This window comes from Episyrphus balteatus, chromosome 1 (genome assembly GCF_945859705.1).
Source record: "Episyrphus balteatus chromosome 1, idEpiBalt1.1, whole genome shotgun sequence".
NCBI classification, from domain to species: domain Eukaryota; kingdom Metazoa; phylum Arthropoda; class Insecta; order Diptera; family Syrphidae; genus Episyrphus; species Episyrphus balteatus.
In genome coordinates, this window is record NC_079134.1 from 42,553,631 (window position 1) to 42,580,827 (window position 27,197).

The following is a 27,197-nucleotide window of genomic DNA, read 5'->3' on the forward strand; positions in this document are numbered from 1 at the left end:
TGAAAATTTTCACTTCTGACTTTTTGCAAAAAGTGGCCATTGTAGTTATACCTTAAGAAATAAGTATAATTTTGATTAATTTTAATTTTTTGAGATAAAAATGGATTTAAATTCATTCAAAAATTGTATCGCGAGTGAGAAAAGTTATAGAACGGGGGCACAGAGTCCCCTTATAAACAAAGAGCATGCAAAAAGTATAAAGTCGATTGGATTTCCCGTTCGTTTGTTATAAGCGTAGGTACAACGAGCATTTACATTTGAAATACTTAAATAATAATTTTGACTGCTTATTTCATTTAGTCACGTTTGCGCGGTTTCATAAATAAATAAATAAATACCCCCAATATCTGAAAAATAACCTCATTTCAGCTATAGTCAAAACAGGTTATAAATCCGACAAATGAAAACATGCTTTAAAAAAAATACGCATTTCAAAATCTCTATTGTGAACTAAAAACTCTTGCATTTCCTATAAACTGACCTATTCACAATAAAACTTTTTTTTTTGGCACATTTTTGACGAATGACGTGCAAAAAGCAAACACGAAACAAAACAAATTCCAGATACCTACAAAAAACTATTTTGAAAGGTCTTTCTTTTGCAAATCAAGAAATTTTATTTTATTTAAAACAAAAATAAAAATATAAATTAAAACAAAATGCATTCAAATAGAGGAAACCGACCTCGTCCTCCACCAGGACTTAAAGGTCGTGACATTGGTTTATTTTATAAAAATTTAAATAAAAACAAACAAAGTCGTGAACGTGAAGAAAGACGAACTGAACCTGTAAGTTATTCTAATATTCTACAATTTCAATATAATTTTAAGAATATTCTTTAAATTAAAAAAAAAGGGTCCCAGTGTAACACTGCCTGAATGCACCCTCTCAGAAATCGACAAATTATTACAAAAATATGAAAGCGAATCCGATGTTACTGAAGTTTGTAAAGAATTTGAGAATCGTTTTCATGATTTGCTTGGAAAAAACTTCCACGAATTTGTCAGTAGTAAAAGTAATTCAGAAGATTTGAAAATAGCTGACAATCCCGCTTTTAATGAAAAAGTTAAATTAGAATTTGAGCAACAAAAAAGCCATGAAGTCTATCAAAAACGTTTGCATGCTAGAAAATCGCTGCCTGCAACTCAGCAAGAAGATGTCATTCTCAATGCCATCAATAATAATCAGATTGTTCTGATAGTGGGAAGTACAGGTTGCGGAAAGACAACTCAAATTCCTCAATTTATTCTGGATCATTTCATTGAGACTAGCAGAGGTTCTAGATGTCAGATTGTATGCACTCAGCCAAGAAGAATATCGGCTATAACAGTCGCTGAAAGAGTGGCTTATGAAAGAAATGAAAATCTTGGAAAATCTGTGGGTTATTCTATAAGACTTCAAGGGTAAATATTATATCTTAGTTACTGTATTTTTGTATTGTATAAGATTTATTGTTTCAAGTTTTCCTTCTTCCTACTCTTCTCAACTTTATTTCGCCTTTTCGCTTCTCACTTCCTCTAAACCCCTTATCCACTCCTGCCCTCTCCCTGCTTTGTCCATTATTTCACTCAATTTTTTCCTATTGACTTTCCTCCATCTCCGGCTATCCTGCAACTTTCTAATGTATGTTCCCATGTCTCTACTTCACTATCACAAACCAGAGATACCCAAATATAATTCGACATCAAATGTACCAAAAAAATCTGTTAATATTCAAGTAATTCAAAAACGTGAGCCAGTGAAATTTTGAGTTTGGACAAAAAAATCCTTTAGTAAAATAGAGTTTGATTCAAGCTCTATTTTCATTGCCGATCAGTTTTTTTTATATCGACTATAAATTGCTGAACACAAACATTTAATTTTTGTAAACTAAAACTACTCAATTTAAATGCATAGTTGGAAAGAAAAAACATATTTATTGAAATATAAAGCAAGAGAAAACAGATATTATCTAAATAGGAGCAGTATCTGGATTTATTTTAAGGAACGTAAAATGCACATAACAGTTTTTTTTTTGTTTTAATTAGCGAGTATTTAATTCTAAATAAGTTTTTGTATAGATTTTTTTTTCTTAAATACATAAATGGTTTCCGTTACCAGCACCACTCTTTGAATTAAATTAATAAAGTTTTTTTTTTAATGACAACGAAATAGGACTAATCTGGTGCCGCCACCATTTTTTCATTTAATTTTATTTGTTTTTTTGACAACATTACTTCGAAAAATAAATAAACTATAATACGTTTTTCTGATATTGGATTCAATGATTTGTTGCTTAAGCACTTCGGAAGTTAATTTTACTTAACTTTGGATGTTGATGATGCAATATTTTTTGTCATTTTACATATCAATGTGTACAGCGCTGGGAAGTGTTGAATGAAAAAGCATACTGATGTCAAGTACGCCGCAAAATTTGGTACCGTCAACGATCCTGTGGCTACTGTATCTGGAGTTTTTGTTTTTAAACAAATGTGTCGTCCATGTCGTCTTTTTTGGTAATGGATACAAAGATATGTGTGTTCGATCTGTTTAAAGAAAATCATAGAAAAATTAGCTGTTTCTCGAATTAAATTTGAGTATGTACCTTGTTTTCGTTTTCGTTTTCAAAACCAAAACCATTCTGGAAATATTTCACACACAATACAATTTTGCCACCAACTTCAGTTGTGTAATTGAAAACATGAAAACAAACATAGGCTTCATAGATTTCTTGAAGAATACCAAAAGGAACTTGAGGACCATCTTCAGTGGTAGCCACTACTTTATGTGGTTTAGGTATGTTAACAATATTAACAAGCCCTTGTTGTACGGCCAACTCAAATATGGAATTGCCAATGACACCGTGAATCCAGTTTGCTCCAAGTTCAACCCAAAAAATAAAACGAAATCACTTTGTTCTTGCTTTTCACATTTATTCACAGACACGGTTCAAATTTCAAAAACAATTTTAGGAAAATGGGTTTTGGGGGGTAAAACGTACGAAAGTTTCCCATCTCCTTTGTGTATCTCTGTCACAAACTCTACACGCTCTCTCCTCTGCTCGTCTCCAGTAGGTAACATCTTTCTCTCGTCTCATTCCCTAGCAGCGTTGTGTCTGTAAAATAAATATAAGGGGCTATTTTCGGTTACATTTCAACATTTTTAGGGCCATTTCATTTTTCATATAAAAAACTTAAAAAACATACCAAGTTTTAAGTTATACCTATTTTGTTTATGTAATTATTGTGTTTTTACAATTTAATACGAAGAAAAAAAGGGGATTCCGAATTAAATTTAGTGGATTTCTCGATGGTTTTTTGCCAAGATGACTTCTGTTCAAATTAAGCAAACAAATCTTCTTAATTTTTGGAATGCGCAAATTTAAAAGAAAATCACATAATTTAAGCGGGAAATCATCTTGTTTATATGTGGAAGCATTTTAATTGAAAACAAAACTGTCGGCCACTTGGTATCGAACCTTCAACTGTCGGGTCACCAGGCGAGTGCCTTACCATCAGCCTATCTCACTTTTAGAAATAAGTATGATAAACTACATCTAAAGCTAAAATTGCAAATTTTAATTTTTTGTCGGTTTTTTTGAGATGAAAATTCACATTGCCCTTAAATTTTACAGATTAAATTTAATTTAAGCAGATTTCCCTTATTTTAAGCGGGAATCGTAAAATAATTTACCTGCATATGTGTTCAAACTGAACATATAAATACTATACACACAAGTAGGTAATCAATAGCTTCGGGTTGCATTCCTCTCTCCCTTTTCAACGTTAATAAGAAAAGATTTAGGGTCCATATTTTCCATTGCCAAAGGTCGGCAAATAAGTTCCAAAGCACAGTAGTAGGTTTCTTAGAGCTCGCTTGGCAGTAGGCAGTAAAGGCACGGTAGGACCCGATTCTAAAAAAAAAACCATGGTTGTTTCCGTCAACCTATTGCGATTTGACTGAAAACAACACATAAAATTATTCGGTTCTCATCATTCCTGTCCGTGTCGGCGGGTAAAGAGTTTTTCGGGACACCAGTTTTAGTTACTAGAAGGTCTGCCGGAATTTAGATGTCTGGTCTGGCGGCCAACGTCTGGTGACGATGCTTGTGTTCCTTCGAGACAGCCTTTTCCAAACATTCCTTCTTTCTCATACGATTCAAAAACGGTACTGAGACACCGCCCATGGATTTCAAAGCGAGCATACTTGGCGTTTTAGTGGGTGTAGAAGAGGCAAATGCATTAACGACCTGCAATATTCGAGCTATTTCCGAAACTATTGGGGATCTACCATGGTTGTGCTCAGACGCCATGATCACAACAATTTCCTAAGAAATAGCCATTCCCTGAATTTTTCCAGAATTGCACTTTTCGCATCGCCAGGTTTTTGTTAAGGTCGTCAGCTTTACATCTTTTATAAATAACTAAACCCCTCGTAATGGAGTTGAGGAATTTAGCAAAATAATTTTTATTATAAAAAAGGAACCATGTCCGTCCATTGTCCAACATGAAATATTTCCAACATGAAATATCTTTTTTTTTCATGAAGATAAAAAAACCAGGGACTTCTAAACTAAACCCGAAAATTGTTTCATAATTTAATATATTAAATCTTTTTTTATTTACCTTTCTATACTGACTTTGGATTTTATTAAAGGTTTTTTCTCTATAGGTTGAATATTTTAAGGTCCTAAAAATTAATGCTTTCGTTTTATATCAAATAGTATAAAAAAAAATTCTGGAGAATAGAGCTATTGATTTGTGAAACATTTATTTCAAAAGTGCCTTTAGCACTTGAGAAAAAGCTTTTCAAAGTTCAAAATAATGCACAAATTTTAAATGGACTTGACCCATTATTATTCTGAACTCCTCAAATATCCTCCTTCCAATCCCATATCGTCGGTCTCATGAGAAAACCTCGTAACTCCACTTTTTTTCAAAAATTACTTTTGAATGCCATTCTTTAGAAAATATGTCAGCGGAGCAACCCAGAAAATTTGGGGTCATTCCGAAAACTTTAAATAGACTTAAATTCAAATTTTGCACAGCGCGTTTCTTCCCAACTACTCTGTTGTTTGTTTACTCTTTCGTCTCTCCTGTAAAATTTTGATTTTGGGAGTTACGAGGTTTTCTCATGAGACCGACGATATGCCTGTGAGAAAATTCTTCTTTCCCTCACTTTCACCCCTCCCCATTTCCAAGTTCTTTTATATTCGCCTTTAACAAGTTAAACAGAACGGAACTCATCGGGATTCCCTGGCGTACTCCTTTTCCCGTCCAAAATTTTTCCCCATCATTATTTCTTATTTATGGTTAACTCATTTTATTTTATGTTTTTTCTAGCGTGTATCCTCGTCCAAATGCATCTATATTATATTGCACAACTGGAACTCTATTACGTCGCATGGAAACTGATCCGTTACTCTTTGAGCTGACCCATATAATTCTCGATGAAATCCATGAGAGAAGTGTTGAAACTGATATGCTCATGGGACTTTTAAAGAAGATTCTTCCCTACAGAAAAGAAATCAAAGTTGTTCTTATGAGCGCAACGGTTTCGCAGAGTGATTTCCAACGATATTTCGATGGCTGTTGTACTATAGAAATAGAAGGTACACTTTTTGATGTTGAAGATAGATATCTAGAAGATGTTCTTCAAGAGACTGGTTTTAGACATTTCGAAGCACAAAGAAAACAAACTCGTCATGGAAGGTTCTCAAAAAAGGTAAATATTAAAAAAGAAAAAGTAAATAAAGAACAAAATGATCTGCTCTGCGTTTTAAGCCTAGTACCTACGCAAATCGAACTAAATTTTAGATTCCATACAAATTATCGAAAAATCAGCTAAATTTGTTCGATAACTTATATTGGAGCTACAATTTAGCGCGATCTGCCATCTGCATACTAGGCTTTAGGCCACGCACCTTTTACCAAGATTAAGTCATAATTTCGTGTTCCTTATCAGGTATTAAAAGTATTCAATAACCTACGATCCCTTCCACATAATCGTCGACATACTACTTACTTCTATGTATATGTTCCACTTTGGAATTTTCTTTCTTTTTCTTAAAGCCTCAAAGTCATTTCTTTTTAATTATATTCGCTTGGTTTATTTAATTTTCTTCTTTTGTTCCATATGATCAAATAGTTTTCTGTTTTGTTTGCAGTCTTTATATTTTAACTGGGAGGTAGATCAAGTTAAATTTTACTTATAATTACTTTTTATTACAGGCCATGCACAGCTACTCTAAACATCCTCTTTAAGTAACTTCTTGACCAGTAACACATGGTTGACAAAGTCGTACAAATCTACGTTGTATTTTTTCGTAACAATTTTTGTTACATATTGACGTAAACTGGGAACTTTTTCACAACTTACAAAATCAGTTACATCAGCTACATCAAGAACTTTAAAAATTAATACCGTCATACCATCCGTGGGTTCGTTCTGTACACCGAGCTAGAGACTTAACTAATGGATGGATTTCTTTCATAATTTTTTTCCCCAAATAAAAAGTTTCTTTTTTTTTATATCTCCCATACACAATTATCGAGTTATTGAAATTTTTTCGAAACCGGCTCAAACCGTTTTTGTCAAAACAAGAACTCTGCGAATGCTATTTTGTCTTACACATAATTCCTAATATCTTTTTGACCGATTTTTTTTGTGTCTTCCGAAATTCAAAATAAACAAAATTCTTTCTTTCGAGCTCTTAATTTAATATTAAGTAATATTTTAACGTGGTTGCTAGGGGATTAATTTGTCATAAGTTTTGTAAATTTTTCATTGAAGATCCATTTTCCATTCGTAGACGGCTTGAAGTCTGCGCAAGTAAGAGATATATTTTAGAAACTGGTTTAATTTTCTTTTATTCTTCTTGGCAGGGTAACTAAAGTATAACAGTTCCCGAATTCATCTTAGTTAATGATAAGCTATAAAAACTTAGCTTTGATTTGGAAGATGATGTTCGGTCTAAATAATTTGTAAACTTTGGTTACAAGGTTACTGCCAGAGTTTGTCGTCCGATTTTGAAGGATCTTAAGCTTAATATTTTTAATTGCCCTTCCACTACCTTAGCTTACCATCAGAAGAACAAAATATTGTTCTTCGTTTACCCAGCCATACATCGGAACCAATAAAAATCGATTCTTTCGTTGTATCGAAATCTCTCTAGTAGGGATAAGGTTGAGCTTCAAAACTCGTCCTCTGAAGGTCCTTTATTCCCTGTCCAGAGTCAACGCTAGATGGTCCAAAAACATCATCATAAAGCTTAGCCTCGGAATCTTTAGTAATTACGTCTTGAGAAAAGCATTTTCCTGCCTATGCTAACTAAAGGTTTATATTGCCTTCAAATACCTATCGAATACTATTGAATACTGAATAGCAGAAACAAATACCACGTACTGTTCTGTAATGACTCTCAAGGTTAATTCAAAATAAACCTTTTCAGAAATTTGTATGTTCTACGTCTAGCTTCGAATTGATTTGCTTATTGATTAAGAATATTATTGCTAATACCTGAAGATCTACTCGGGGAAAAATCCTGTTCAATTCGATGAATGTCCGGTTTTCTTGCTGGTTTGAAAATCTTTACTTTACTCCAAAGTAATAGGAATGTTATTCTTCTGCGTGTTTTAAATTTAACAGCAACAAATTTGCAGTTTTGGTCAAACTTGCTTTCTTATCGTTCCAGAATGATTTTAACAAAGGCATGGAATTCCAATCCATAATAGAACCCTATGCTCGAGCAATACGAAACAAATATGATCGGCATGTCCTGGACTCTATTCGCAATCCAAACTCAGAAGAATTTAACCTGGAACTAGTCGAAAATTTGATATTTTATATTTGTGAGAGAAAACCTCCTGGCGCTATTCTAGTATTCCTTACTGGTTTCGATAAGATTTCCAAACTAAACGCATCCCTCCAAAACTCTCGACATTATCGAAGAAATAATCATCTAATATTCACATTACATTCATCAATGCAAACTATCGATCAAAAAAGTGTTTTCAATCGCCCACCGAATGGAGTTCGAAAGATTATTCTCTCGACAAACATAGCCGAGACATCAGTTACAATCGATGATGTTGTTTATGTTATAAATTGTGGCAAAATCAAACAAACTGATTATGATGTTGAATTGAATTTACAAACACTTGGCGAACAATGGGTAACGATAGCGAATGCACAACAGAGACGTGGTCGTGCTGGTAGAGTTCAACCAGGAATTTGTTATAATTTATATACAAGGTAAATAGAACACAATTTTATTCTTCTTGATTTATTTAAATTTACAATTGTTTTAGAGCTCGTGAACGACTTTTAGATGCTGTCCCATCACCTGAAATAGTTCGTTCGAAACTAGAAGGTGTACTTCTCAATCTAAAGCTTTTACACATCAACGATGTTGCTGGTTTCATGAGAACTCTCTTAGACTGCCCAAATGAAAAAGCTATCGAATTAGGTATAAGTTTACTTAAAAGGTAAGACAATGAGGTTTAAATTATCTTTCTTGTCCCAAAATATACTAAATTCTTTTTATAGAATCAACGCTTTAGATGAAAATGAAACAATCACTCCACTTGGCATGCATTTAGCCCGATTGCCAGTCGATCCTCAAATGGGAAAAATGATCTTAATGGGAACCCTATTTCGATGTGTGGATCCAATTACAACTGTTGCTTCAGCTATTTCTTACAAGGATCCATTCTATCTTCCCTTAGGTTTGAAATATAAAAATTTTAAAATTTAAAACTGTAAAATCTTAATCCTCTCATCTTAAAAAAAAGGTAAAGAAAAACAAGTTGATGCAGCGAAAAAACGTCTTTCCAATGACACAAAAAGTGACCATTTGATGATAGTGAATGTTATTAATGAATATCGACGTGCTCAGCAGTACAATGCAGAAAGACATTTTTGCTTTGACAATTTTGTATCTCAATCGGTTGTTTCACAGTTGGAGAGAATGAAGAAACAATTTTGTGAATTACTTGAAGGTGCAAGGTAAATTGAACTAAATTTATCTTTTTTTCTTTCTTTTAAAATGTAACTATTTTTTAAATTAAGTTTTGCTGAATCATCTGATCCTCGAGCACAAGAGTTAAATATTAACTCAAATAATTATACGCTTCTTAGAGCTGTGATTGCAGCAGGACTCTATCCAAATATGGCATACATAAGGTTTGTTTTGCTGTTTTTTAATTGAATTTATACTCATAGTCATATTTTTTGGTTTAAAGAAAACTACGACGCAGTAGAAATCGAGTTCAACCAGTTATACAAATGTCTACACCTACAGATCGAAGTGTAAAATTTCATCCTACATCAGTAAATAGTACTGAACCTTCATTTGATTCACAGTAAGTTTATTGCTGATTCAAGGCCAAAATTTGCCATTAATTAACTTTAACTTATTTTTTTTTCTTCTAGCTATTTCACATATTTTCTTAAACGAAAATCAACAAATGTTTGTTTATTGGATTCAACAATGGTATTTCCAATGGCTTTGATTATTTTTGGTGATGGTATTAAATGTGGTGTCAATGAAAAAGGAAGCACATTTGTTTCGGTTGCTGATTACCTTTAGTAAGTATTTTTAAAATATTGTTAATCTTATTAGGTACTAGCTGACCCGGCGGACTTCGTTCCCCCTTTTCCAAGTTTTATTTCCAATTTTTGATTTTGTAATGTGTTAACCTTTTCCCATTACACATAGGTACATACATATGTAAAACTGGTTAAAATATTAAACAAAGCAAATCATTTGTTTGACAGCTATTACAAATTTTTATCGGAATTTATTCAACCAATAAAGGTTATATAATTCACAAATATACAAAAACTGGCTCTGGTTTCACTTCTTATTTTTTTTTTTTTGCAAAAAGTGCCTAAATCGATGAATCCCGCCTGCCATTATAGAAAAATATGACTCATTCTCCCTTTCTTTTGTGAAACTGTTAATGATTTGTGTTTTGCACCAGAGGCCTGGAATTCCAACACCAAGAACGATCTTTTTACTTTTTTTTTGTTTAAACAACCTGTTTTCTTATGACGTTATCACGTAAAATTATCGTCCGTAAACCGACTATACAAACAACCATTGTTTTTGTTTTGTTGACTTTCGTTTTAACTTCCAAAATTTTTATTTGCGGAATGTAGCATCCACTTTCAACGCTCATTTTTAATCCACTTTAAAAATAGTATTCTCTCTCTTACATATTTTGGTTTCATTGAAGTTTGTATTTGTTCGTTTCTAAACCGTTACCGTGTGAGTAATGTTGGAGCCAGTAACCGAAACAATAGCAATAGGATAAAATCTTAAAAAAAAACGATTAAAAATGAAAAGATTTCGTCTTAATTCTATTCATACATAAAGTCGAAATATTTCTTTAAAAAAAATAAATCATTTGATTTTTATGCGGAAATTGTATTAATGGTAGTTGAAACAACTTAAACAAATTTTAAGATGCAGTCATAAATTTAATTGAGATATACTGATGGTAAACAATTTTCTTTGCGGGACTAACATTTTAAAGAGTTAATTCATGTTTGTTTTTATTACCCTTGAATATGAGCGATTTTGAACCCCAAATATTGAATTTGCTTATAACTTGACAACATACCAGGTCCAACTATAAAACAAAACCTGTCTCGAACGAACCTTATCACACACACACACACACACACACAAAATTTCATATAAATCTATATCTACTGTCATTCGGACTTCAAATATGGAATTTAACTATAACTTGACAACAGCGACACCTACTGGGTCCATACCACACACACAAAATTTCACAAAAATCTCTCCAGTCTGGTCAAAATATGCAATTTTTCTAAAACTCGACAACAGCGCCACCTACCGGGTCAAATTATAAAAAAAAAACCTGTCTCGGACGGACTTTATCACATAAACAAAATTTCACAAAAAATCTGTTCAGTCGTTCGTTCAAAATATGAAATTTTTCTATAACTCGACATCAGCGCCACCTACCGGGTCCAATTATGAAACAAAACCTGTCTCGGATGGACCTTATCACATCCACCAAATTTCAGAAAAATCTCTCCAGGGGGCCAATTCTGGTTCTGTGAATAAGTGAAACGAAAAGCTTTTCACTTGTTTACTCATTTTATTCTCGTTCTGTGAAAAAATGAAAACAAACATCAAAAATATTCATATAAATATATATTTTTTTCACTAAATTATTTGTGATATCATAGGATGAGAATCGTTTTTCGTTTCAAATGAATCGAAAAAGTGAAAAGAGTGTTTGAAAGCTAAAATGAAAAAGTTTTTTTTTTCGATTCACGTTTTCACAGAACCAAATTGGCCCCCAGTCTGGTCAAAATATGAAATTTTCCTAACTCGACAACAGCGCCACCTACCGGGTCCAATTATAAAAAAACCTGTCTCGGACGGACCTTATCACATAAACAAAATTTCACAAAAATCTGTTCAGTCGTTCGTTCAAAATATGAAATTATCCTAAAACTCGACAACAGCGCCACCTACCGGGTCCAATTTTGAAACAAAACCCGTCTCGGATAGACTTTATCACATACACAACATTTCATAAAAATCTGCCCAGTCTTTCGTTCAAAATATGCAATTTTCCTAAAATTCGACAACAGCGCCACCTACCGGGTCCAATTATAAAAAAAAAAAAGAGTGTGTGTACACATGTACACGCGACTGAAGTTATACTTCTCATTCAGTATATGTAAATGAATTTCATTTGATATTTTTAATTTCTATTATGAAGTAATTAATCCACACTTAGTTTTTTTACATTTTTATCAAGTGAACAATAAATTAATTCTTTCATCCTCCTCGCGTCCATGTAGTTTTCAATTTATTCTGTGAAATTTACTCATGTTGTGTGGTTCAGAACGTACGATATATGGTTAACGAAAGTAAATGAATTGCGCATAAAATGTGCTATATGGTAATTTTATAAGAACTAGCCGACCCCGCACTCAAAATTCGAGTGCCAATTGTAACTTTTATTTATGCTCAAATAAGCACACTATATAAATCACTTTATTAACTACTAAGAATATGCAACACTTAATTTTATTCGAAATTCGAGAATGTCTTCGAAGGTTCCCGTCTTTGCTTTTAGAAGTTTCCACTTCCAGAAGGGAGAGGGCGTGGTTCAGCTTTTTTTTTTTTTTTGTTTTTTTTCCTCAATTTTAATGTATGTTTTTTATCTATTTCGGTAAAAAAATAAATAAAGTATACATTCTGCACATCTAGATAAAATTTCCTATCGTTCGGTATATAATTTATGCCCCTTCGGTTTTTGTGGGCCGCGTATTTTGTACCACAAAATAAGTGTTTGCCGTTTTATTATATGATGATGATGTAACAGATAATTTTTCGTGATCTTTTTTCTTGGTTTTTTTAATAGTAAATAAATATTTCTATTTTTTTAGTAAAATATTTCTTTTTTTATCATAAAAAAAATTCCGGTACAATCCGGTTTTTCGACTTTTTTCAAAATTCCGAGAAAATCGCCTTTGAAAGTTGGGGTAAAATTTTTTTTCGAAAAATCCCCTAATCTTTAAACACTCCTAGAAGCTAAACCGCTTGAGAGCAATTTTTGGGAATGATGCCAATTGATAGCTTGTGTCATGGGCCTACGCTTTGCACATTGTCAGATTTTAAAAAAATCGCCTTTCATGTTAAACCGCCACATCATGTCTATTTTTTCAGAATCGTGCCAATTTTTTTTTTTACTTTTAAATTCTCCCGGTTTTAGAACGCGTGGACCTATAGGGATGAGAGTTGTACCCAAATGTAGGTTAGAGTCCCCGCTACCTTTTGGCATCAAATTTTTTTTTTTTTTCATTTTCTTCAAAATTCCGAGTCGTTGGAAGTTGGGGGCGCTCACTGAGCTGAGCTATGGTACCTAGCTCAAAAGTGAGGTAGCTCAAATTTGAGCTGAGCTGAAATGTGAGCTTTTTGCAACCCTGGCAACTTGCCACATGGAAATTAACACATGCAACTTGTCACATGCAACTTCCCACATGCAACTTGCCACACCCAACTTGCCACATGCAACTTACCACACGCAACTTGCCACATGCAGCTTGCCACATGCATTTTGCCACACGCAACTTGCCACATACAACTTGCCACATGTAACTTGCCACATGCAACTTGCCACATACAACTTGCCACATGAAACATGTAACTTGCAACGTGTTGTGTGTTTTATGTTTGACGTACTGCGGCGTACTGCATTTTTAAATACTAAAGTACTGCCTAGTCTAAAGGTGAAACGACAGCCCTGCTACCCAGGGTGATCGCGTCATAATCCCTTTGACATTCTTGTCAAAAAGTAAATTTTCATACTCACCCTCCCATAAGAAGTATAACTTCAAAAACTGTCTCGGACGGACCTTATCACATAAACAAAATTTCACAAAAATCTGTTCAGTCGTTCGTTCAAAATATACAATTTTCCTAAAACTCGACAACAGCGCCACCTACCGGGTCCAATTATAAAACAATCCTGTCTCGGATGGACTTTATCACATACACAAAATTTCACAAAAATCTGTCCAGTCTTTCGTTCAAAATATGCAATTTTCCTAAAATTCGACAACAGCTCCACCTACCGGGTCCAATTATGAAACAAAACCTGTCTCTGATGGACCTTATCACACCCACCAAATTTCAGAAAAATCTGTCCAGTCGTTTAGAAGGAGTAGGCTCACAAACAAACGCACAGGAGAATTATACAGGGTGTCCCACAGTCACCGCCCCAAACGAAAACCATGGATTCCTGAGGTCATTTTAAGTCGAAAAACTTAAGAGGTAATTTTCTCGTTTTCGTCCCGTTTTCGAGTTACCACGGTTTTTATGATTTTTGTTCTCTTTTCCCTTATCTAGCTTTATCTTTGCCAAACTACGTTTGATTTGAAAATTTTTTTTTACAACCAATCAAGAATTTATTACAGTTTTAGTTTGTCTCAAAACTTTTTTTTCTGCGGACAACCGTTTCTCCACAATTTGGCATCAAACACAATTTTCTTCGTTTTTTAAGTTGTTTTTTACACTTTCATATCATTTAAGTCAAAAAAACACGTTAATGAGTATTAATTTTTTGTGCTTTTTATTAAAGCCCAGTTTATTTTCATAAAAAAAATAAGTTTTATTTCATAAAAAAGGCTACTGAAAGTAATTAAAAAAAAATAAACAAACTGAGTGAATTAAAAAAAAAATAATTTTTAAATAAAAAATTAATTTAAATGAATTAAAAACTTTTTCTGAGCTATTGTGGTTAAGAAAAAAACAAATAAATAAAGCTCAGAAAAAGTTTTAATTCATTTAAATAAATTTTGTATTTAAAAATTATTTTTTTTTTTTAATTCACTCAGTTTGTTTATTTTTTTTAATTAATTTCAGTTGCCTTTTTTATGAAATAAAACTTATTTTTTTTATGAAAATAAACTGGGCTTTAATAAAAAGCACAAAAAATTAATACTCATTAACGTGTTTTTTTGACTTAAATGATATGAAAGTGTAAAAAACAACTTAAAAAACGAAGAAAATTGTGTTTGATGTAAAATTGTGGAGAAACGGTTGTCCGCAGAAAAAAAAGTTTTGAGACAAACTAAAACTGTAATAAATTCTTGATTGGTTGTAAAAAAAATTTTTCAAATCAAACGTAGTTTGGCAAAGATAAAGCCAGATAAGGGAAAAGAGAACAAAAATCATAAAAACCGTGGTAACTCGAAAACGGGACGAAAACGAGAAAATTACCTCTTAAGTTTTTCGACTTAAAATGACCTCAGGAATCCATGGTTTTCGTTTGGGGCGGTGACTGTGGGACACCCTGTATATAAAAGATAGTAATCTCTCTATATTAGACGCTCTGGCATACGATATGTTCGGAAACAGATATTTGCTTTTGTTTTCCGTTCCAAACCAGGTTAAGCCCTTTCAAGATATCCACAGCTAGTTCGATGTTGTTTATTTGGTAATTCTTGTCGAGCGAGTTTAGCTGACGCATTTTATCCTTGGAGACATCTTTAAAAACCGATAGAGTTCGTTGGATTTAAAGATTTTTTGCCCAGTCCCAGTCCATGTGTTTCAATTAACTTACCCATCCGAGTCGGTGTATTTCCACCTTTCTGACTTCATATTCTTAAAAACCTCATGATGCTCGTCGTTGATTTTTTTTTTATATACTCTCCTCTGATAAACACTAGATTTATCATCCTTCGAGAAACCGTCTTCGGTCAAAACAACCAGCATTTAAAGTGTCCATTTCTTTGGCCAATAAATACATAAAGATTGGGTCCTAAGAAGGTTACACAGATGGCTGATGATTGCTTGCAGCGCCGAGTTAAGCACATCTACATCTATTTTCAGGATTGTTCCTTCGTTCTTTTTATCTAATAGCGGTTAACCTCTCTCCATTAGGATAAGAAAATAAAAAAGAGAATTGTTGATAACACATCTTATTGTGCTATCATTAACGCAAGTCGAAAAAATCAGATAGCTTCATCGAAAATGAAATATTTTTGCTACGATCCTCCTTGCAATATGATATGGTATTCAGGTGACCGTTTAAGTGTGATTTGCTGGGTCTTAATAAGAGACTTAATCCTCAAGAGTATAAAAGGAGCCATTATTTTTGTCAATAACTAAAGAATGGTAAAACCACGATTAGATTTCACTCTCCCAGCTAACTGTACCAGTGCAAACAAAAAATAATTTCTTGTTCATGTTTTTGAAACAAGGTTTTTTATTTCTACAGTAGTTGGAAAGTTTTTCAGTTTATTCAAATAGATATTTTGTACATCGTTCAGTCCCCAAAACTACTACAACTACGATTGATGGTTCATGGTCTCATTCCGATTATTATTTGATTTTCATTGGCATTGGTACACTTCTTTCTGCACCATATTTCGTATCGAAAACTTGTTTATTCTTGCCGTATTTCTACAAAGAGTTACACTGTCCTAGGAAACAAAGCATAAATTCACAGCCAATGTTAGTTTTGAAATCACATAACTGAATAGTCACTGGGGTGTATATGGAACATTTGTTTGCCTTTTTGGCAATTTAACAGTCAAGTTAAGCTCAACAAATAATAACCTCTGTAGGTAGCCAGTTTTGAATTCTGTTTTTATCGAGACTCTTTTTATTCCTACTGAGAGCTTTTCTATTTCTGTATTATTTTTGAATCCTTGCTCTAAGCTTGATAATCTTCCTTTTCTTTCCTTATTTTTTGCTGCCTTATTTCCACATGCTCTTTGTCCAAGTTGGCTGTAAGCCTATGTAGGTTTCGGTTAATAACTTGCGGATTTCGCGATATTGCGACCAATGGTTGCTGGCAGGTCTCAGTCAAAAAATGTAGTGCAGTTGTTATTCTTTTTAAGAGCTGCCAGCTTTATAACATATGTTCAATGCCATGGTTTATATTGCTGTAATCGTGCCTCATTAATATTCTGCGCCTAATTGCGTTCTGAGTATGTTCATTATTTGAGGTTAAACTTATTCTACTTTCAGTTTCAAAAGCGATCCAATAACAAACCAAATAATAACCAGGCTCCGTACATCGCTTGGATTGCTTTTACAAAAGAAAGCTCTCTATCCATCGCCAATTGATTTCAACAGCAAAGATGAAATTTTAATAAGGTAAGTTTAACAAAATTCTCAAATTAGATTATTTTTATATATCTGTTTTGCAGTGCGATCAAAATTATTCTTTCTCATGACGAGGCTATTCTATTGGATGATGAGTTCGATGAATTTATTAATGGATGTGATGATGATGATGAGTTTGCAGATGACTAAAAAAATATATATATGTAAGCTTTTGCATTTTTTATTGTTTTTTAAAGAACAGAAACAAAACACAAAATTGTAAATAAATTATGAACGGAATGAAATTTGAATAACAATCTTTTCTGTGTAACGTTTTTGATATTGTAATTTATTCATCTTCCAGTAAAGCGAATACATTGTTTCGCTGCTTTGAGGTTGTTCCTGAACCAGAATCATCATCGGCGTTCATACCATCTTCAGAGCTACTCTCATTGTCACTGTCGTCACCTGCTGTATTACGACCAAAATTAATTAAATTGTTTTTTTTTTTTTTTACAACGAGAGAAAAAAAATAAAACTTACATTTATCCGAGGAATGTGCACTCAACGACTCTTCATTCAGTTCTTTGTCTCCTTGATATTTTTTAACTTCTTCAATATCTGGATGTTGTAACCAATTTTCTATAATTTCAATCAAAAATCTAATTAATTTGTCACTCATACAAAAAAAAAACATGCTAACCCCTCTCGGCTAAGAAATCCGGTGGATAAAATTCCAATGTTATCTGCCCACCTAAGCACATTCGGAGTAATTCATTTCCCGCCCGATAGCGATCAGGCCGAGCTGCTTTAGCTGTGAAATAACCTCGTTTGGCAGCCCAAGCTTCACAAATTGCCACCGGCGACCATTCATCATAATCCTCTGGAAGTGTTAGTTTAAGTAATTCTGGCAAATTAATATTCTCTGCCAAAAACTTAACCGGATAGATTTGTTTCAATTGGGCAATGGGATAACTGCCAAGCAAGACTTGTAGATATTTTGGCGTAGAGGACGGAAAAACTAAACCTGGACAATCACATAGGCGTACTTTGTTCGTAAGGAAAATCGTTTGAAAATGCTTGGTATGTCCTGGAGTTCGACTTACACTAACTACTTTTTTGCCTTTCATTGCATTTATAAATGATGATTTACCCACATTTGGGAAACCAACACAACCGATTGTCAAAATGCCATCTTTGAACATGATATGTTTTTCAAAGTCGAAATCACTAGTATTTGCTTCAGAATGTACGATATCGTGTGCGCCGTATCGTTCGTCTTCATAACAAAATTCTTCTCGCATATCTTCGAGAATTTTTTGTTCCCAACTGGAAAGATCGACATTTGATTCAGTGATTTTGTGACATTCTTTGTAGATATTGTGAACACCCTCAATACTGCGTTTATGGGCCATACGTCCTTTGGTCGAACCTAAAAATAAGAAAAAAAAAAGAAATCGTTAAGAAGGAAATTTGATACACATTTGGTCAGTATTAAACATTTAAAGTACGAGTAGATATAATTTTCAATTTTAATTCAAGGTTTGAATGTTATTAAGTGTAGTTTTCAAAAACGGCATACTAACCTATTTTTAAATACGTTAGAAATTTTGTATATACAAAAAAAAACGGCTCTAACGATTTTATAATTTTTTTTTTTCCAAAAAATCTTTTTTATAAAAGAAATCAAATTTCATACAACGTGTTGTGGCCAAAATCTTTTCGAACGGTGCAAAGTATTTAAAAAATTGTTTTTGTTTTTTTTTTCACCTTTCCTTTGAAATTCTTTAACATAGCAAATTACAATTACTCTCAAAAGCTTTAACATTAGAGCTACTTTTACCACAAAAGCAAGTTAACGAAATAACTTGCAAGTTAACGATGTAGGGGTTTTGCCAGCGGCAGCGTGGAAGAGCACCTCTTCAGGTCGATAGGTGTTATATTATCTGAGCTAGCAGATTTGTGTATGTGAAGATATTTGAGAATTCTTGCTACAGTAGAAAGAAGATTTGTCCCATAAATACGTTTGTGAAAAAATCTGACAGTGTAGAGTTGGCATCGAACTCCCTTGCAAGAGGGTCACCTGATGACACTAATTAAACCAGTCAGACAGAGCTTTTGATAAAGCAAGACTATAAACACCTATGCATCACTAGGATCGTATTTTCTAGATTATATTTTTTCCTTTGGGGTAGATTAGGGCATGAATAGAGGACGTTTGGAACCTCTCTTGATTCATGTAGCTTTTTCAATGATGGCAATGATGAATGAATAAGGGATGTAAGGTTCACTGTGACAACAAATTAATTTTATTTAGTATATTTGAGACTCTTCAGCCTGATTACAACTTAGCTAACTTAAGTTTTTGTTGTAATTCGTAATAAGGATCTAGCACTTTTTCTTAATCATGTGAATAAAAACATTAAATGAAAATTTGTTTTTTTTTTTATACAAATTCTATATACCACTGAAATAAATCAGCCAAGTAGGAACACTACCGCTATTATTATTTGATTTGTTAAACTATTGCTTTAATACACCTTTTGATGACCTTGATGGAGTTTTCTTGGAAAAATCAGTTGACTTATCGTGAGACACTTTGTCAATACGTAAATTTTGTTTATATCATTGAATAAAAACTTACCTTTAAGAGTCTTTGCTGGATAAGAAGCAAACAATACCACCGTTATACCAGGGTAAGTTTTCTCAAAATAACTCTTCCAAGCGACAATTACTTCAGGAGAAACTAAGTCCACTTTATTCAATACAAGAATAGCGTGTTTCTTCAATGTTTCCACGATGTACTTGTACAAAAATGGAGGAAACATTAAAGTCTGTTAAAAGATAAAAATAGTCCATTAAAACACTATTCCAGCTAGAATGTAATCAAAGCAATACAAACCGCATATCTTATATCCGCAATAATCAATAGAACATCAGACATTTCCAATACGCGCCACAATTGCCGCCAAGTTTCTAAATTCAATTCGAATAAACTCAACCGATCGTTTTCTTCAATGTGGTTTTTGCGTAGACTTTCAACATATTTCTATTAAATCAATCATAAATATTAATAAAACTTTTATAACACTGTTTGAAATATGATGCTGAACTTTGCAGACAATTTGTCTGCTGAGGTTTTTTTGTATTTGTTATGGCCAAAAAACACAAAAAACCTATTTATAGACCAATTGCGGAAAGAAATACGGTAATTGGTCTCTACTCTACATTTTTTTCAATTTTTTATTGACCTTAACAAGAAATATGTGACCAAAAGAGTAAATATTTTCAAAATGGGACTATTTAATTTCCTATTTAAATTTTCACTATGCTATTATTTGCAAAATAAAAAGATGAGAACGGACATGTTTATAATATTTTCATATTTTGTCATAATTTTCCAGAACCATGTTCAAAAAGAACTTCCAAGTTTAACGGCCATATTATTCACTAGTTTAAAAAATACATCTGGATGTAAAGAAATTGAAATGTCAAAAATAAGTCCAAATCCATGAGATTCACTATCACACAGATAAAAAAATAGTCATAGTTAAAATCGGGATAACTATTTTGGATTTGGATTTATTTTTGATATTTGACAATTTTACATCCAGATGTATTTTTTAAACTAGTGAATAATATGGCCGTAAGATAAATGTTAAATATTCAAACAAAAAGATTGCTACAATTGCGGAGTTTTTGTGTTTTTAAGTTGTATTTTATTCAAGAAATACTAAAGGGTAATCAAGATATTATATCGTGGGCACAAAGCCAAAAACACGAATCTGAAAATTGTAGTTTTGAGAAAAACGGCTTCAAAGTTTTGAAAACACATGCAATCTTATGGAAACTCGTGCAACAAAAAATGATATTTTAGGCTTCCAGGTAACAGATGGAGGATTGGGATTGACGCAGTGAATAGAGGGACCGATAACAAGTAAAATGACACATTAGAGTCAAAATGTCCAAAAATGCAGATTCGCGGTTTTGGCGTTGTGCCGACGATATGCAATTATGATGCAGATAGTTTCCGAAAAAAAAACTTCAAGTGGATTGCTTCAACAAATTTTTAAACATCCATGGAAGATGTCTAGTTTGCGGCCAAACAGAAGTCAGCAGGAAAACAGATTGGGTTCACTGTAATACGTGCAAAAAATGAATAAGGAATGAGTAAATACATATATGATGAACCAAATCTATTTTCCGTAAAACTGACGAGTTTAAATTCTGCTTTTGTCTTTTGAAAATAAATGAGTCATATATTTTTTTTTTTAATAATTAATGCGCACATCAGGGGGTTATGAACATCCTTAAAATGTTATAAAAAACACAGTGTGAGCTTTTAGGAAAAGAGGAGAGGATTAAGTAGGAGACACCGATGTTCATTGATTTTAAAATTTTGTAGATTGTAATGCGGAGGAAAGACAGAGCCATGTAAGGCATTCCACATACAAGTTGGATGGCTAAAATATGATTCTCTATACTTAACTGTACGGCCAAAGTTGGATTCAAGGCAGAATTCATGGGCATTCCCTGCGGCTTTACAAATTGAAGCAAAGTCTGAAGGGGTTAAACCCTACGAAAACCTAAGCACTTAGCACCATTTTTGTCAACTTGAAATATGTGGTCATTCCAACGTAGATCATCATTAAAACACATACCTGGTACTGACAGCTTTTCGGTTTCGTTAATGCAGGTACCACTCATGGATAATGGCAAAGGGGGTACATTGAATTTCAACGACAAAAGAAAGCATAGGATTTTCGAAGCATTGAACTTCACTCGGTTTTCGCATCCCTATTTTACAATACTGTCAAGATCAGAATTCAATGAACTTATCATAAGCAACCGTTCACGCTCTATATCCGAGGAGCCGGGACGTGAGGTAGAAATCGAATATGAGAAGCTAAGGGTTTAGTCGCCGGCGAAACAATTCAGTGGATTAGTAGTTTTGGATAAGAAATCATTTATGAAAATAAGAAATAGAGTCGGAGACAAAACGGAAGCCTGGGGCACACCAGCATTTATGTAGTGATTATCAGATTAAAAACCATTCAACACAACTTGTATTGAACGATGAGAAAGGTATTTACTAATCCAACGGAGAAGGCAATCATCGCACAGTGTGGGATTTCGCGAATTTAGCGGAATTTAATTCGAAAAATGACTTGTCTTGTTTGTTGCCAAAACCAGTTTTTCTTAAAGCTAATAGATTATAGAAAGTGATAACAAAAGCATTGTTAGGTGGGGATCATGTAAACAAAAAAAAAACAGCTTTGAAGTTGCAGTTGGCGATTTTTATTCTGTTTATTTGGTGGAAGAGATTACTTTGCGCTTAATTTTTTCTCGTGCGTTTGGTGTGTGTTTTAATAAAAGTTTTATTTTTTTATATTTCCTTAATATCAAGGTATAATTATGTAAGTAATTTTTTATTTCACAGGGTGTTTCACATTTTTGTTTTGGTGATTGAAGTTAAAAAAATGTGTTTTTTTTCGAATTCATTTAAAAATAGTTATAACAGAAATACAGGGTGTTCAAATCCAAAATTTAGAGTAAGAGAAAAACAGAACTAAGTAATTTGAAAAATTAAAAAGGAAAACTACCAAGGAATAAAAAAAGATTATATCGGATAAAGGGTGTTTCAGTAATAATAACATAATTTAAATAATTTAATTTTTTTTAATTTTCATAACGTTTATCGATATTTAACCCTTTGAATGCCAAGCTTTTAAGTGCCATGATACTTCATATTGATAGTCGCACGAAAACGTACGACATGGCAGCCAAAGCCTTAAGACAGGGTTTTCATGTTTGCATACCTAAGTTAATAATCAAGTGCTTGGTCAATTATAATTCTTGGCTTAGACAATGAGCTGCTTTCTGAAGATAGAATACATTTATTTATGGGAACTATTAGAACGCTTTGTTAAAGATTCAGTGAAATATAGGCTAAAATCGGTCGAAACTGTGGAAGCTTGAAATTCACATACTTTTCCCGACTCATTGAGAATTTAAGACTACTGTAAATAGTCTAAGATGAAATAACTTTCTCATTTTATGATAGCAGACCATCATAAGATAAAATAAAAAGATGAGTCCTGCTAAAAAGGCAAAAAAAACAATGTTTCCAGTTAACTTTTATGTAATTTACGAACTCCGTTTATCAAAAAATTAGCTAATTATGCATATAAAATTATTTCTAATTCATTTTCGTATGTAATAGTTATAAATATTACCAACAAAAATGAATACAAAGTTTTTTTTTCCGCGCGAAATTAATTTTTTAAAAGGGTCTATCAAGGTGCCAAAAACGTGTACATTTAGAGCTCTGTAAATCAAAAATTTGTGTAAATATGTTATCAATCGTACTTCTACTCATTATTGTACTTATTTTTAAGCTATTGCATAGATTTTAACGCAGGCCTGGCATGGGGAGCTAACCAAGAAATTTCGTAACGAAAAATTAGTACACCCCACACATAGATAATTCGCTATACGTGTATGGTATGGTGTGTATGTATTTTATTATTTTCTTCTGTTTCTTGTTCAACTTCCTTAAGTCAGACAGAGAGGCTTATATAAATTGTGCTAGACAACAAAGAGAGGAGTAAGGAAGAAGACCATAAATGCTGTGTCTGCCTGCAGAATAAATCAGAAGCAAAAAATATTATCTGTATTTTATTTTATTATTTTCTTTTCTTTTGTTATCTCTTCGCATTCTTCTGTTTCTTGTTCAACTTGTGATTTGTGAACGAGTAAAGCGTGCGTTGCGATTGTAGAGAAAAAGTATTCTTGTGTTTTCTTATTTTTTGGTCTGGAGAAGTTTATGACATGAGATTGTGTGTATGCATGTTTTCATATGTGACCTTGTTGTTGTAGGTATATGAATTGATAGGTAGGTACAAAACATGATCATTGGTTTTGTGTAGGGTAGGTAAACAAATTATAATTGCATAAGTTGACAAAAAATGCAATGCAATAGCTTAACCGCGGCAGTCTTCGAGTGACACAAGTCTTTTTTTTTTTAATAATATTATAAAAAAGAAATGGTAAATTTTTTTTGTGACCATACAGTACTTTGAAAAATGAGTCCACCGAAAGGCAAAAAACTTGTACTTTCAGAGCTCTGCACATACAAAATTTGACGAGATATTTAAATAATTGTTATTATATTTCATTATTGATTGTAAAAAAAGAATTTTCAAAAAGTTAAACCTGTAAGCGCTATTAATTTAATTCCGCTAAATGAGCGAATTTCTACACTGTGCATCGGTACCAAAAGCATGTATTTTTGATATAAGAGCTAAACTCTATCGAATGCTTTGGATATTTCAAGTGCAATAATCTCACTTTCTCCAAAGCACTTTTCGGTGAGATATACCATTAGTCAATGTTTCCATGACCTTGGAAAGAATTGACGTTAGTGCAATTGGATGGTAATTGGAAGTGGAGGACGATTTGCCTTTTTTGGGAACAAATGCAGTTTTCCAACTACTCGGGAAAAGTCTAGTAGAATGAGATAGAGGGAAATTTTTTTCAAATAGGCTTTACCAAAGTAGTACACCTCTTCAGAATAATGGCGAGGATACCATCTAGACCAGCGGATTTGTGTATATTGAGATCTTTTAGAACTCTTGCTACCGAACGATTGCGAAAAAATATGTGCTTCATGGTGAAGTTTACTATCTCGAGCTCGTGAGTAGCCAGGTTGCTATTTGGAAGCGTAGAATTGGCAGGAAATTGTGCTGCCAGCAAGTTGGCAGTTGGAATGTCGTTGAAGAAGAGTGTTGGGATCAACGATGTACCTAGTTGGGTTCTTGATGTTTTTGAAAAAGGGCCAAACAATTTTGCTACCTTTTGAACATGACATTCGGCCCTAGCGAGGTAATCCGTCGGAGCGGATTTTGTCCGAATCGGACAGTTTTTCACCTATGGGAAACACACCTGGAAGCATACTTCGTATGAAATCGGAGAATTTCCGCTCCGACGGATTACCTCGCTTGGGCCGATTATTTTATTTTATTCATGGCCATAACTTTTTTTTAAAGACAAATTTAAAAAAAAAAAAATATAGCCCCTAGATTTTAATAATACGAAGCGATTCCGGTTTAATTTTTTAAAATCGGACGAGTTTTGCGACTTTGGTAATTGTCCAAACCTCAGCAGAGAATTTGTCTGCAAAGTTCAGGATCATTTAAAATTGTGTTAAATTAATTTACCCGAAAGTAACTATTCTCATTCATATCGAGAATATCCTTGGACATCTTATAATTCCACTCAGGTCGAATGGGAAAGTCATAATTCTTGAAATAACTATCATCAACTTCTCGATCCTTTGGATTAGCTTTTGCTAGCGGTTTAAAGAGTTCCTCCATCATTTCTTTCAATTCCTTCTCAGTTTCATGATAGAATTTCAAGTTGTATCGATTGACATTCTTGTTGCGGCCCCGAGACGGTTGGGCATTGACCTCTTGCACTTTTTCAGTGTCCTCAGTTGTTTCATCGTCGTCATACGAATCGTATGCGGTTTTGAGAAGTCTTGGTTGTGTACCTTTGTACAAATTGGAAATATAAACAAAATAATAATAAAACAAATACATAATAAAAGGGGAGTAATGCAAAAAACAACGATAAGTATTTTTTTTTATTTTGTAAAGTAAATTTTTTTTATAAATTAACCTTTCATTTGCCGCTTCATTTGAATTTGATCTCTCTTCTTTTTGCCACTGAATGGGACTTTACGTCGATTTTGGGGCATTTTATATCAGTTTTAATTTATTGATTTTAAATGTAAATAGTTTATTATTTATTTAATAAATTAATAATTCACTTTAAATGCACTTTTTTTTTCTAAAAATAAATTGGGAATTTTGCGAAGCGGAATTTTTGCTATTTACCTCTAGCTGTCATAAATCTGACGGTTAGAAAATGAAAGAAGTCGGTAGTGCAGTTTGACAGAGTGATGCCAAAATGCAAATTATTTGTGAATGGGGGAAATGGAGGTTATGCAAGTGACGCCTCTAGTTGCCAAAGTTAAAACTGAACATAAGGCGGTCATTGTATATTTATTCCTATAGTACTCTCATGAAGTAGAATTTTCTGTTTTGCGATCGGTAGTTTATTTTATAGTACCTGGGTGACCGAGCTTTGCTCGGTATCCTTAAATGATATAACTTTCAGTGAAAAAAGTCAAATGTAAACAATTTTTTGGAGTAGGTTTGAGTTTGCAATGACCAGTTTTTTCGCGGGTTACAAAACACCACATTCCCACTTTATAATCCAGTTTATTTAAGTTGGAATATACGATCAGCAATGAATAGAAGGGTAACAGGAATCTGCATTATCGAAAATGTTACAGCAATGAGATCCCTTTTTGTTCAAATTTTCATTTACAGGTCAGGAAGTTTTGGATGGTGAATATAAAGTTAATCTTTTTTCAAGTTTAGCCTTGTCGGCAAAGCTTAGTATGAAGAAATACTATTTTTATCCCTGTCTCTGTTTTGTTCTGTAGCAGTGGATGCTTTGCTTTATTTCTTTTTTTTCTTTCTTATACAGGGTGTCCCAAAAGTAATGGATCAAACGAAATATGCTGATTGTGGAACTTAAGGGCTCTCAGAATTTGGAACCTTGTTCATAGTGATACCAAATCAACAAATTACTTCAAAGTTTGAATACATGATCAAAAAGTCATGAAGTAACAAAATGAAAAAGAATAATGCGTAAAACATGGAACCATCCCTCAAAATTTTATTGAAATCGTTCCAAATACTTCCAAAATGTTGTATTTGCCTAGAGGACCAAACCATCAAAATTTCATCGAAATCTTTAAAGTTGTTACCAAAAAAAATTCGATGTTAAAAAAGTGGGCGTGGCAGTGGGCGGATTTTTCCCAAAAAAAAATTCCAAAACTTTTTACTCGCTTAGATAAACAAACCCTGAAAATGTTATCGATCTCGTTAGAGCCGTTACCGAAAAAACTTATATGTTAAAAAAGTGGGCGTGGCAGTGCGCGGATTTTTCAAAAAAAAAACTTCCAAAACATTTTACTCGCTTAGAGAAACAAACCCTGAAAATTTCATCGAAATCGTTAGAGCCGTTCCCGAAAAAACTTATATGTTAAAAAAGTGGGCGTGGCAGTGGGCGGATTTTTCCAAAAATACTTCCAAAACTTTTTATTCGCTTAGATAAACAAACCCTGAAAATTTCATCGAAATCGTTAGAGCCGTTCCCGAAAAAACTTATATGTTAAAAAAGTGGGCGTGGCAGTGGGCGGATTTTTCCAAAAATACTTCCAAATTTTTTTACTCGCTTAGATGAACAAACCCTGAAAATTTCATCAAAATCGTTAGAGCCGTTGCCGAAAAAACTTATATGTTAAAAAAGTGCGCGTGGCAGTGGGCAGATTTTTCCCAAAAAAAACTTCCAAACATTTTTACTCGCTTAGATAAACAAACCCTGAAAATTTCATCGAAATCGTTAGAGCCGTTGCCGAAAAAACTTATATGTTAAAAAAGTGGGCGTGGCAGTGGGCGGATTTTGTCCAAAAATACTTCCAAAACTTATTATTCGCTTAGATAAACAAACCCTGAAAATGTCATCGAAATCGTTA

At 33.2% G+C, this 27,197-nt stretch overlaps 2 protein-coding genes across 3 annotated transcripts; one reads left to right on the forward strand and one right to left on the reverse strand.

Moving 5' to 3' along the window:
* The first annotated feature begins 556 nt into the window (after window positions 1-556).
* LOC129905807 (ATP-dependent DNA/RNA helicase DHX36) lies at window positions 557-16,923 on the forward strand. Its single transcript, XM_055981395.1, has 12 exons — window positions 557-788; window positions 856-1,403; window positions 5,322-5,703; window positions 7,673-8,232; window positions 8,289-8,465; window positions 8,527-8,705; window positions 8,772-8,985; window positions 9,049-9,162; window positions 9,222-9,341; window positions 9,412-9,567; window positions 16,511-16,639; window positions 16,693-16,923. Exons 1-12 carry the CDS (start codon window positions 660-662, stop codon window positions 16,796-16,798), a joined length of 2,814 nt encoding a protein of 937 aa, XP_055837370.1. The 5' UTR covers window positions 557-659; the 3' UTR covers window positions 16,799-16,923.
* LOC129905811 (guanine nucleotide-binding protein-like 1) lies at window positions 16,814-25,505 on the reverse strand. Of its 2 annotated transcripts, none has more exons than XM_055981402.1 (7): window positions 25,268-25,505; window positions 24,808-25,139; window positions 19,491-19,637; window positions 19,233-19,422; window positions 17,292-18,020; window positions 17,132-17,230; window positions 16,814-17,056 (listed from the first exon to the last, which is right to left on the reverse strand). In XM_055981402.1, the coding sequence occupies exons 1-7, from the start codon at window positions 25,344-25,346 to the stop codon at window positions 16,938-16,940; spliced, it is 1,695 nt and encodes a 564-aa protein (XP_055837377.1). In that variant the 5' UTR covers window positions 25,347-25,505; the 3' UTR covers window positions 16,814-16,937. The 2 variants fall into 2 exon arrangements, with proteins under 2 accessions (XP_055837377.1, XP_055837376.1); XM_055981401.1 differs by having other exon boundaries at window positions 16,814-17,059; window positions 25,268-25,503.
* Window positions 25,506-27,197: the final 1,692 nt, after the last annotated feature.

Coding starts and splice junctions, on each gene's coding strand:
- LOC129905807 (XM_055981395.1), top strand. CDS start 660: ATGCATTCAAATAGAGGAAACCGACCTCGTCCTCCACCAGGACTTAAA. Junction 5,704..7,672: donor ATGGAAGGTTCTCAAAAAAG/GTAAATATTAAA, acceptor TTATCGTTCCAG/AATGATTTTAACAAAGGCAT. Junction 9,568..16,510: donor TCGGTTGCTGATTACCTTTA/GTAAGTATTTTT, acceptor TTCTACTTTCAG/TTTCAAAAGCGATCCAATAA.
- LOC129905811 (XM_055981401.1), bottom strand. CDS start 25,346: ATGCCCCAAAATCGACGTAAAGTCCCATTCAGTGGCAAAAAGAAGAGA. Junction 19,638..24,807: donor ATGAGAATAGTTACTTTCGG/GTAAATTAATTT, acceptor TTGATTTAATAG/AAATATGTTGAAAGTCTACG. Junction 17,231..17,291: donor GGATTTCTTAGCCGAGAGGG/GTTAGCATGTTT, acceptor TTGAAATTATAG/AAAATTGGTTACAACATCCA.